Consider the following 12690-nt stretch of genomic DNA (forward strand, 5'->3'; position numbering starts at 1 on the left):
GCCAGATACTTGTGTGCTCTATCTTTTCTTTTGAAACCGTTCCAGCAATGGCTTTACTGAGTTCTGTGTATGCAGATATTTTCATGGCCTTTCACTTTGGCAAACCTTTAGACAAGTCAGAATTGCCAATAAATTGAATTATTCTGCCTTTATTTTTCCGTATACTACATATTGCAGTTTCACCCACACTGTGATCAATGCCAGATTTTGCATACAAATACTGCCTTCTTTGAGTTTGTGTAGTACTTCCAGTTTCTGCTGTATCATTAACACAACAAATTTTTGCTTTTCAAATAGTCTCCAGAACTAACAGAAACCAATGACTATCTTCCTGCACTAGCAGTGTTCTAGCAGCACTCTTGTTTTAATGCAAGCTCACTGCTCACCACCCATGACCGTTCCTTGGTTAAAATTTTCAGCTGCAGGTGGGGAAGAGCAAGAGCAAGGAGTCATGTCTTCTCCAAGTCTTTAAATAATGTTACTATCTTTAACATACATCCCAACAAACTACTTCTCTTTTACACTATTTACATGAGAACTGAAGCAGTTGGTGTGAAAATACACAATACATTCATATTCCCAGCGTACAAAAACAGTAGGTTGTAGGAACATATGTGTTAAAAGGTTCAGCACAGAAATTTTTATGATTTTTAATGCTCGACATGCTAAAGCACAGTGTTTTTTGCAGTATACCACTTGTTAATGGCCTTGAGGCCAAAACTGCAATAGTGAAAATAAATGGATTTCAACAGTCAAAGGCGATTATGATGTCTTTTTAAAAGTTATACATGAAAATTGCCACCCATGAGACATTAAATATACGAATTAAGTTCATAAATATTTCAGATCAGTCATATTAAAAAACATATCGTGGCATTTGCACACTTAATTTACATACCCATTCCTGCAGGGACTGCTTTGTGCACACTCCTTCTTGTAACATAAGTAATCCTTTCATCAACAACACTAGCAATACTTTGTCGTTTATCCATATCCTGTGGTAAGGCAAATACAGGGTCTTCTGATGCACTGGAAATGAAGTTGCTTAAATCACTGATAAAGAATATGACCAAAAATGTATATAGTGAAACTGAATAATGTACCAAATCATAACCTAAGTTTTTTCTAGTTACAGGATATGTATTTTATCTTGTAAACTATTTTCTAAATAAAATAAAATAAGCATTGAGGAGGCCGGGTATAATTTTTCCCTGAGTACGCAAAGACTGGTATAAGGATATTGTTTGTTTATCCACACAGTATATGTATCTTCAGGATTTATTTAAGAAAGTCTGCAACTTGAAGGAAGAATATTTCACCTGAAAATCTGGGAGTACAATAGTGTAGTAGTACTTCTGCTACAGGAAGAGAAAATGATAGTTCACACAAAATTTTATGGAGCAAGCATTCCAATGTTTCTTTAAATGATTGTGTAGATTACCAATAGAAGATAAAGCAGCAGCTATTACGATTTTGGGAAATTCAGGACAGACAGATAAGGAAATTTTGTATTACCTGAACTATTCTAATAATCTCTTTAAGTTTTCATACTCTTAAACTGAGAAAGAGGAGGAGGAGGAGGAGGAGGAATATGTGTTAATACAAAATATCTGACTCATCTTCTAGAGGAAACAAACCTCAACGGCTAATGGAAGAACATACACTAGAGCAAAATTGAAAGTAGATCTGAAAATCAAACAAGATATATTCAACATGCCGAAAAGAAAAACAGACTACATTAAAACTGAAATCATATACACAATGCATGAGTTCCGTACTCAAGAGAGATGAGGAAAATGACTAGATGGACAGGAAAAGGCAAGTTAGTTAGATACATAGATATCTGTATGTTCCACACACATATTTGTAACAGCTTGGTAGGACATGGAAAATGTCAAAGAAGGTAAGGCAAGTTAGTGTTAAGTGTTCTGTTAATGCCGAGGTCTTTAGAGGAAGAGCACCTATATCTGTACTCTGCAATCGACCTTACAGTATATGTCAGAGTGTACTTCATGTACTTCCCTGCGTTCCATTCCAGTTCTTAATAATACACAGGAATACAGTCGTTTGTAAGCCTTCATGTGAGCTCAAATCTCACTAATTTTACTTTCATGGTCTTTTCTAGAGATATACGTAGGAGGAATCAATATAAGATCAGGCAGGGAAAGTAACTGACCATGTTCTTTCAAATCAGCGATACTGGTATTGGCACTAAGTGATTTAAGGTAACCACAAAAACCCAAAATTTGGAAGTAAGAAAATGAAACATCCACAACTGTTCTTATGACGTCATTTATTGTATGGCTACCAGTTTCGGTGCTTCAGTGCACCATCTTCAGGCCTTAGCTGATGCTGAAGAGGTTGACACCATCCATGTACATGATGCATCAATGACAAACCTCTACAACTGGTTTACACAGATTACCCATAGCCACGAAGTCTCTCTACTCAACAACTTGGTAGTTCTATCACTGACATACGAAGTAAATGTTGAGAAGGCCTATAAAGCACAAATTTCCAGTTCAAGTTCAAAAGCTAAGGTTTCACACACAATATTCATCTTCAAAACGTTTTGCTGTTTCTTACAAGGGTGTTGTTAGGCAGATGATGCTGTGGTGTATCGAGAGGTTGTAACAATGGAAAATTGTACTGAAATGCAGGAGGATCTGCAGCGAATTGACGCATGGTGCAGGGGATGGCAATTGAGTCTCAATGTAGACAAGTGTAATGTGCTGCAAATACATAGAAAGAAAGATCCCTTGTCATTTAGCTACAAAATAGCAGGTCAGCAACTGGAAGCAGTTAATTCCATAAATTATCTGGGAGTATGCATTAGGAGTGATTTAAAATGGAATGATCATATAAAGTTGATCGTCAGTAAAGCAGATGCCAGACTGAGATTCATTGGAAGAATCCTAAGGAAATGCAATCCGAAAACAAAGGAAGTAGGTTACAGTACGCTTGTTCGCCCACTGCTTGAATACTGCTCAGCAGTGTGGGATTCGTACCAGATAGGGTTGATAGAAGAGATAGAAGATCCAACGAAGAGCAGCGCGCTTCGTTACAGGATCATATAGTAATTGCGAAAGCGTTACGGAGATGATAGATAAACTCCAGTGGAAGACTCTGCAGGAGAGATGCTCAGTAGCTCGGTACCGGCTTTTGTTAAAGTTTCGAGAACATACCTTCACAGAAGAGTCAAGCAGTATATTGCTCCCTCCTACGTATATCTCGCGAAGAGACCATGAGGATAAAATCAGAGAGATTAGAGCCCACACAGAAGCATACCGACAATCCTCCTTTCCACAAACAATACGAGACTGGAATAGAAGGGAGAACCGATAGAGGTACTCAGGGTACCCTCCGCCACACACCGTCAGGTGGCTTGCAGATTATGGATGTAGATGTAGATGTAGAACTTATCAGTCCTAGAACTTCCTGCCACTTTCGGAAACAAAATCCAACAAAAAACAATGCGTTTTGGAAAGACCTTTGATGCATAGCAACACACACACACACACACACACACACACACACACACACACACACACACACTGCATATTTTCATATTGCAAAAATTTAAATACGATTTCCAGCAATTACAGCATGGAAGCTTCCAGAGCACTAAAATCTTTTTTGTCAGCCAATTATAGCTCATGTCATGTTATCTCGCCAGCAATGATTGCAGATATTCAAAGCATAGAACACATAATGTAGTCAGCCAATAGCAACTACACAAAGAGGAAAAGTTAATAGTTTAAATTAATATATGTGGTGTACAGCTACAAGAAAAGCTAAGGTTTCACACATAATATTCATCTTCAAAACGTTTTTCTGTTTTTTACAAGGGTGTTGTTAGGCAGGAAACTAAAAGCACAGCTTAAATTGCAGCAGCTTGATATTTCTGACACACATGATTATAGATTTCACTGCTGTGCACCAAACACTGCAGGGGTTATCTGCAATGTTCCATCGAGCCCATCGCTCATAAGAAATAATACATTACTTTTTCGTTACCCTCAACATTAAATGCATCGCTTTTCTCATTGCTACATAGTCTGAATATTACTTCGGGAGTTATGGTTTCTGTTTTAATGGTACTAAATGCTTAGTGTTATCGGAGGCATTTGTGTGTTGCCACAAAGAAACAGTGATGTTGCTACTGGATGATTACATCTAGTGTCCTGAGCCACAATTGGCTGACAAAAGCATATTGGAATCTCTACATCAGTACTTCGGAAACTAACCTGCCATATTAAACAAATATGCAGTTCACATGCTGCTGCGCATCAAAGATTTTTCCAAAATGCATTGTTGTGTCCTGGGTTTCATTTCCTGAAGTGCCCCAAAGTATAAAACCTGTACTCTTTGAATAATACGTTTCCTAATGAAACAATTTATTTATTTTGTGATCATGTCTGCAGAGATTTATGAGAACCTTTACACAGTAAAATTTATACCCAGCTTTATTTGGTGCCACGTATTCTCAAAGAGCAATGCAACAACTTTTAAACGATTTTTATTCCAAAATTCTAAAAATACTGTACAATATTTGAACACTCACTGAAGTGAGGCTGTGAGCACCCATCGCAAGGTCTAGGGATCTTTGTGAGCATTCAGCATTCTGTCTGATGGTCTGGAGTGGCAATGAAGAAATGGATAGAATAGGACCTGTCACCCTAGCATCAGCTGTTCACTGCAATACAATCCATTCACTGAGGCTCCAACGCCTCCTACAATCTCCAATCGTGGCCACAGCACAACGTTATCACACCTGATGATGGGCATGGAAAAGCCCGAAACCAGTCATGGTTAAACTATTGGAAAACAAAAAGAACAGTACAACTGAAGCAGTACTTTCATCCTCTGCTGAAGGGGGGAGAGAGACGACATTGACCGAGGAAAGGCTACCGAGCTAACAATCGGTCACACAACAAACGAGCTGTTGCTTTCAGTAGCCAACATTATTACATGCTTGCTCAAAATTCCAATATTATGAAACACTAATCACTAACTTACAGTTTGTGTTAATTAAATTCAAATAAAATTATTACAGTTCATCCATCCACAGCCAAAAAAATATAACTTGATATAACCCTAAACCTCATTGAGACAAAATTCCGAGGGAGATACTAAGTGGCACGGAAAAGGGGAAAATAACAATAATATGTATGTTTGTCAATAATTAAAGAAGTAAGTCTTGAATGTGATTTTCAGATCGAGTAGCTTGATCTAGAGATTATCTTTGATTACTGTGTAGCTAACACATTTCTGTTGTTTTTGTCCTCTACCTCTGTAATAAACATTCACAAAAACAGAAGCAGTTACTATGTAGACTTGATTAGGTAAAAAAAATAAGGGGAGGGGGAGAGCAAATACATCAAATGACAGCAAGCAAACATAGCATGAACACAATAATTCCTGCAAGCATTTATGTATTTTGGTGTGACATCATCCATATAGTGGATGTGAAGTAACACCATATTTGAAATTTAGCAGGTAAATCATTCATCTACAAGCAATTCACCACACATGCTGGTATAGAATCTAGCCTTTAAATTAAGATTAGTATATTTACAATGAACAGTCTTAGTCCTAAAGCACTTCAAAGATTTTAATACGGCAGAGCACCTCAGTCAGGGGGTAGGGGTGGGGGTGGGGGATGACAACGATGACAAAGCAAGAAGTGAGGCAGAACAAAAGGGAGGCGAATCATTGCAAGGAGGGAGTCTGAACAAAAGGGTGGTTAAGGAATATGCCATCCAGGCTTCACAACTTAGGGCAGAGAGTGCAGCAGCCTGAATATATTTTGACTTTATAACAGAGGCACTATACTGTACATGTAAAATTAGCTAGAAACACACAACAAAAAAAGTTTTGCATCACCTCAGTTCCAAGAGTTCCGGAACCTGTACAGAACATTAGAAAAAGAGATCAACATAAACATCATTTCTGCCCTTTTTATTGCTCATAAAAACCACACATTGCATGTTGTACCACCTTACAGCGAGACCTGCAGAGGTGGTTGTCCAGACTGCTGTACACACCAATACTTCTAATACCCAGTAGCACGTTCTCTTACACTGATGCACGCCGGTATTTGTCACAGCATACTATCCACAAGTTCATCAAGGCACTGTTGGTCCAGATTGTCCAATCCTCAACGGTGAGGTGCGTAGATCCCTCCCTCAGTGGTTGGTGCGTCATGTCGTCCATAAACAGACCTTTCCAATCCATCCCATGCATTTTTGATAGGGTTCATGACTGGAGAACATGTTGGTCACTCTAGTCGAGCGATGTCTTTATCCTGAAGGAAGTCATTCACAAAATGTGGACGATGGGGCGCGAATTTTAGTCCATAACGATTAATGCCTTGTCAATATGCTTCCGATATTGTTGCTTGCAATATCGATCTGAGGGTGGCATTCACGTATCGTACAGGTGATACAGTGCCTTCCATGACCACCAGCGGCGCACATCTCCAACAATTGTCTGGTTGAAGGAAAATGCAACACTCATCGGTGAAGAGAACGTGATGCCAGTCCTGAGCGGTCCATTCTGCATGTTGTTGGGCCCATCTGTACCATGCTGCATGGTGTCATGGTTGCAAAAGATGGATCTCCCCATGGACATCAGGAGTGAAGTTGTGCATCATGCAGCCTATTGCGCACAGTTTGAGTCTTAACACTACGTCCTGTGGCTGCACAAAATGCATTATTCAACATGGTAGAGTTGCTGTCAGAGTTCCTCAGAGCCATAATCCGTAGGTAGCGTTCATCCACTGCAGTAGCAGCTCTTGGACGTCCTGAGCGAGGCATGTCATCGACAGTTCCTGTCTCTCTGTACCTCCTACATGTCCGAAAAACATCGCTTTAGTTCACTCCGAGACATCTGGACACTTCCCTTGTTGAGAGCTCTTCCTGGCACAAGGCAACAATGCGGACTCGATCGAAACATGGCACTGAACATCTAGCCATGGTTGAACTACAGACAACACAAGCCGTGTACCACCTTCATGGTGGAGTGACTGGAACTGATCGGCTGTCGGACTCCCTCCATCTAATATGCGCTGCTCATGTATGGTTGTTTACATCTTTGCAAGGGGTTAGTGATGTCCCAGAACAGTCAAAGGGATTGTGTCTGTGATACAATATCTACGGTCAACATCTATCTTCAGGGGTTCTGGGAACCGGAGTGATGCAAAACTTTTTTTTGATGTGTGTAGTTTCTTACAGGGTCAAGAAACACAATGCCACTAATGAGTTATCAACTTGCACTGACTGTTACTTGGCAGGTACAGGGTTGCCAAACCTCCCTCACTCAGTCAGTTTGTTTGGCTCATCTGATGAGTTCAGTCATGCTAGGGTGCGGAGCAAAGCTTTATTAATTGACAAGTAAGTACCACTCATTCATCACGCGTAACAGCGAGATACACAACAAACAGTGACGACTTCAACCCAGCAGGCAGATTTTACTTCCACTACAACATCTACAGACTCAACCAGATCAATAAAAGCAATGTGGATCAATTCTTGCACATCCACAGAATGACAATAAAAGATGAAGTGACAAACGCAAAAATACTGAGATGTTCAAAGACCGTTGTTCTGCTTAAGTCAGCATGTAGTACTGCGAATGATGTTTCACTCCCCCCCCCCCCCCCCCCCCATGTTAAATCCCCTGATAGTGAAGTAGCCAAGGGGATGAGTTTACAAAAGAACAAAATTGATTATACAGTGCATTATAGACCAGCTCCAGTTTTGAGTCTGAAGTTAAAGCTGATCTCGTAAGTGTGTCATGGGTGGTTGTTCATAAACAATGTATCTTCTGTAACTGAAAGTCAACAATGACTGGAGCTAACGTCTGGAGACTTAACAGAAAGGTACTGAAAATGGCGCGAACTCAATCCAGCTGTCAGACAAAATTGAGCAGGAAAGTCATATGGATGATGAGTGTCATCCGCACGAGCAATGGAGGGTTAAGGTAGGAACCTATATGCTTACATGGCCGCACTTGGTGCTCACTCTCTTGCAGTAGTTAATCTATTTTCCTTCTAATTAATATCCTTTACGGAAAGTGCATTTCTATAGAAAAGACGAAAATTTGTATAAAGTCAACATTGAAGTGCAAAATAAGCCATTCAAATTTTATAAGACTGTATTAGAGAATAATCTGGTTTGTTAATGAATACACACATAAATCTACTTTAATTGAAAAGTACCGATACAATTTTTTTTTCTTCTTCTTCTTCTTTCTTTTTTTTTTTTCATAATTTTGTTAAACAGTGTTCACAATGGAGTCACAGGAAATGACCATTGTTGAAAACTCATTACAAAATGCAATATGCCAAGATGTCGGAAATCCGAGTTTGGTAACAGTTGAAGGTACCCCCAAAAACATACATTTTTGATATTAGGTGCATTGTGCTACCACCTATTGCCATGTACTCCATATCAGCAACCTCAGTAGTCATTAGACATTATGAGAGAGCAGAATAGGACACTCCGCGGAAATCACGGACTTCGAACGTGGTCAGTTGATTGGGTGTCACTTGTGTCATAGGTCTGTATGCGAGATTTCCCCACTCCTAAACATCACTAGGTCCACTGTTTCTGATGTGATAGTGGGGTGGAAATGTGAAGGGACACATACAACACAAAAGCGTACAGGCCGACCTCGTCTGTTGACTGACAGAGACCACCGACCGTTGAAGAGGGTTGTAATGTGCAATAGGTAGACATCTATCCGGATCATCACACAGGAATTCCAAAATACATCAGGATCCACTGCAAGTACTACGACAGTTAGGCAGGAGATGAGAAAACTTGGATTTCATGGTCGAGTGGCTGCTCATAAGCCACACACCACACCAGTAAATACCAAATGACGCCTTGCTTGGTGCAAGGAGCGTAAACAATGGATGACTGACTAGTGGGAAAAACGTTGTGTGGAGTGATGAATCACGGTACACAATGTGGTGATCCGATGGCAGGGTGTGGGTATGGCGAATGCCCAGTGAACGCCATCTGCGAGCATGTGTAGTGTCAACAGTAAAATTCGGAGGAGGTGGTGTTATGGTGTGGTAGTGTTTTTCATGGAAGGGGCTTGAACCCCTTGTTGTTTTGCGTGGCACTATCAGAGCAAAGGCCTACATTGATGTTTTAAGTGCCTTCTTGCTTCCCACTGTTTAAGAGCAATTCGAGGATAGCAAATGCATTTTTCAACACGATCAAGCACCTGTTCATAATGCACGGCCTATGGCGGAGTGGTTACACAACAGTAACATCCCTGTAATGGGCTGGCCTGCACAGAGTCCTGACCTGAATACTACAGAACACCTTTGGGACGTTTTGCAACGCCGATTTCGTGCCAGGCCTCACCAACGACATCGATACCTCTCCTCAGTGCAGCACTCCATGAAGAATGGGCTGCCATTCCCCAAGAATCCTTCCAGCACCTGATTGAACATTTGCCTGCGAGAGTGGAAGCTGTCATCAATGCTAAGGGTGGGCCAACACCATATTCAATTCCAGCATTACTGACGGAGGGCGCCACAAACTTTTATGTCATTTTCAGCCAGGTGTCCGGATACTTTTGAACACACAGAATAACATGCCAAATCGAAGTGGCTGATGGCTACCAAAACAGCCAGGTTGGCATCCCACTATTAAAAATGATGACACCGGTAATATAACTAATCATGATGTCATTTTATGACGCTCGGCAAGACAACTTCTCAGTTCTCACTAGGAAACATTTTTTCAAATAGTGAAACTGAGGTGTGCGACAGCAAAAATCCTTTGATTATCTGTTCACATCGTCACGAACACAAGAACAGAAAACAGCTCATAAAAGCAATGTAAATACTAGCGAAACACATAATTTGACACAGCCCGTGCAACTCATAATACAACAGTTTACACAGCAGTTCACAAGACATCAGGAGAATATAGGACAACAGCTTACACAGCAAAATCAGGCATTTAACGATTTCAGGAATAGTATCAGTCAACAGTTCAGTGAGATGAGGTGAGCAAAACTATACGCACTGAATTATCTGATGAACTATCCAGGAAGCTGACCGAGTTCAGTAAACAACTAAAACAAGAAATAATTACCGAAATGTTTCGCAATATAAATATGTTAACGGAGAAAGTAACATCCATAGATTATAAACAGGAACAACTTGCAGGTGAGTTATAAAACCTTAGTCAAGTGGATTCTCAACTTGAGGAGATGCAGTTCCAAGTGAATGCTTCGGTATAAAATGTGACGGATGCAGTCAGTGAGCTGCAAGACGTATGCAAAAACCTACCTACAAAATTACAAAAGCTGAGTCTAAGATTAGACCAGTTAAGTATAGAGTCAGAATTTGCCAAAAAACAGAGTGATAAATTATGTGCAGTTGTAAAGGAAATAACTGAAAAAGCTGAAGCCAGGACACTGGATAAGTGGCAGCAGCCCTGCTGAAAAAGTAGTGTCAATAGCGCAATATTTATGTAGATACTGTAAAAAGAAGCTTCAAAAGAGAAAGAAAGTCAACTTCAACCTAAAATAGATTCAGGTTTAAAGGCAGCAGAGGAAAGGTTATGAGGCAGTGTTGCTAAAACTACTCACATTCCAAAACAGTGAAACTCCGCTTTTACACTTTTTAACTGATTAAAAAAATGTAAAACGCAGGAAAATGTAAAATGTGGGAAATAATGTTTTAAGCTGTAAAAGTTACGTATAGAATACCCTCTTGCACTTTATGTACATATTTTTGAAAGCCTGCAGCTGTCATTCATTATTTAAATAATGAAATACTGCACTAGTTACGTATTTTTCATGCTTATCATTTTTGAGAATTTTTTCTTATTGTCAACTGCAAATATGTAAATAAGTATTTTGTATGGTGTCTGAATATGTTATTCTTTGTCCCTTGCGCTGTAGTTTTCTTTTTGAGGTTATCAGGTGTCTCATCAGTTATGTGGAAACATACACGCACACGCACGCACACTATCACTCACATTGTTTGTTTGTGTAACATCACAAAAAATACGTATGTAAATACCGCACTTGAAAATGAGAATAAATTCTCTAAACATGTAACCGGCACTGTGTTTAAACTAAAACCATTTGAACAACGCAAAGTGAATGACTGTGTCAACTAGCGGTCCAAGTGGCCATACACTGAAACACACTAAATACGGTCCGACAAAGGTATAAAGATGATCACAACAATCACGAAACTGCATTTGTGCAGTAGAGACAGTTTGGAAATGGTTGTGATTGGTCATGATATCTTCAGTCGAACGAACCTAGTTACATCAGCCACCTCGCCAAGTAGAGCTTGGCAGTGGCAGGTTATATGGCACGAATTGTTCCAACTTTCCCATGTTCACCGGTTCAAATCCGCTGAGTAGAGTGCCCTGGTGTCAAGAAACTAAACTATGTAATGTTTGTAAACACTACTGAATGTCCAACATCATTTTTTCTCCACAAACATTTTTTTGTCATGCGTAAATCACAGGAAAATTATAAATATGTTGGTGCAAAATCAGGTGCAAATTAATATTGTGGGCCCAAGAAATTTAAAGGGGACCGATAAAAAAATGTCATAAACGGCGGGAAAATGTTAATTCTGGGAACGTAAAAGTGGGGTTATACCCGTATGACATAAAACAAACCCATGCTTTTAGAGAAGTTAGATACCTTCACTGGTTACCCACAATATGGGGGCTAGCTCATCAAAGTAAAATAGCAAAGGTTGCACAATGCAACAACACTTGCCGGCAGTTGCACCAGTCGAGCAAGTGCAGTTGCCATGTGCAACACCACAAGCAATCATAAACACGCCTGTCAGTGACAGTGCGGCATGTTTGTCAACATTTCAACATTACTTGCAGGTGAGGGATTACTTCGGCATTTACAATTTCCGATATTTACCTCTGAAGGAAAAAGAACACCTCGTGGTCTTTATCAGAACATTTCGAAATATTTTACCTCATACCTGGACCGAAGCCCAGAAAATTAGATTTGTTGTTGGATACACACAGGGTGACATTCCGCTATGGGCTACTGACATGGCTGATCGTTGCCAATACTATGAACAGTTTGAGAGAGCCTTTCTAGATAAGTATTGGTCTGAGGTCGTACAAGAGAGGCTCAGAATGAAGTATTCAACCCAGCTCCATTCATTCAATAGTGAGTATGGAAGCTTAAAGGGCTATTTTGAAAAATATTTGAATAAAACCAGATACTGGATGAACACGGTATCTCAAGAAGATGTAATGAAAATTTTAAAGAACCATCTTCCTGCCCACATTAGGGAAAAACTCATTACCCTTCTGGAACATGATACCGAATACTTTATATCTGTACTGGACTCAATAGATTTGATATACGAAAAGAGATCAGTAAAATCCAAGTCTGTTAATTCGCTGACAGCGCCACAGAAATTTATGGACCAACAAGTAAACAATGGATTCGTAGTACAAAACAGATGGCAACACAGACCTACGGTAATGGTAATCACAACAGCAATGGAGAAAGCTGTAAATTCAAAGGCAGATATAAAAGAAATGGCCAAAAATTTAGCGAAAACAATTACAATGGATGTGTAGCGTATGGCCACCTTGTACAATATGTGCAGAGACAAGCTACCGGCAATAATCAGCCGATGGCTTGGCAAACACAGAAGAATACCAT

The 12690-nt window shown here is 39.9% G+C and overlaps 1 protein-coding gene across 3 annotated transcripts in view; it reads right to left on the reverse strand.

Moving 5' to 3' along the window:
- The window catches only part of LOC124798027 (myosin-9-like), a 242792-nt gene that overhangs the window by 62919 nt on the left and 167183 nt on the right, over window positions 1–12690 (reverse strand). For all 3 annotated transcript variants that reach the window (XM_047261240.1, XM_047261239.1, XM_047261241.1), the window contains exon 14: window positions 899–1029. In XM_047261240.1, coding sequence (XP_047117196.1) covers window positions 899–1029 — 131 coding nt within the window. The remainder of the gene's footprint in view (window positions 1–898; window positions 1030–12690) is intronic.

This window comes from Schistocerca piceifrons, chromosome 5, assembly GCF_021461385.2.
Source record: "Schistocerca piceifrons isolate TAMUIC-IGC-003096 chromosome 5, iqSchPice1.1, whole genome shotgun sequence".
In the NCBI taxonomy this organism is placed as follows: domain Eukaryota; kingdom Metazoa; phylum Arthropoda; class Insecta; order Orthoptera; family Acrididae; genus Schistocerca; species Schistocerca piceifrons.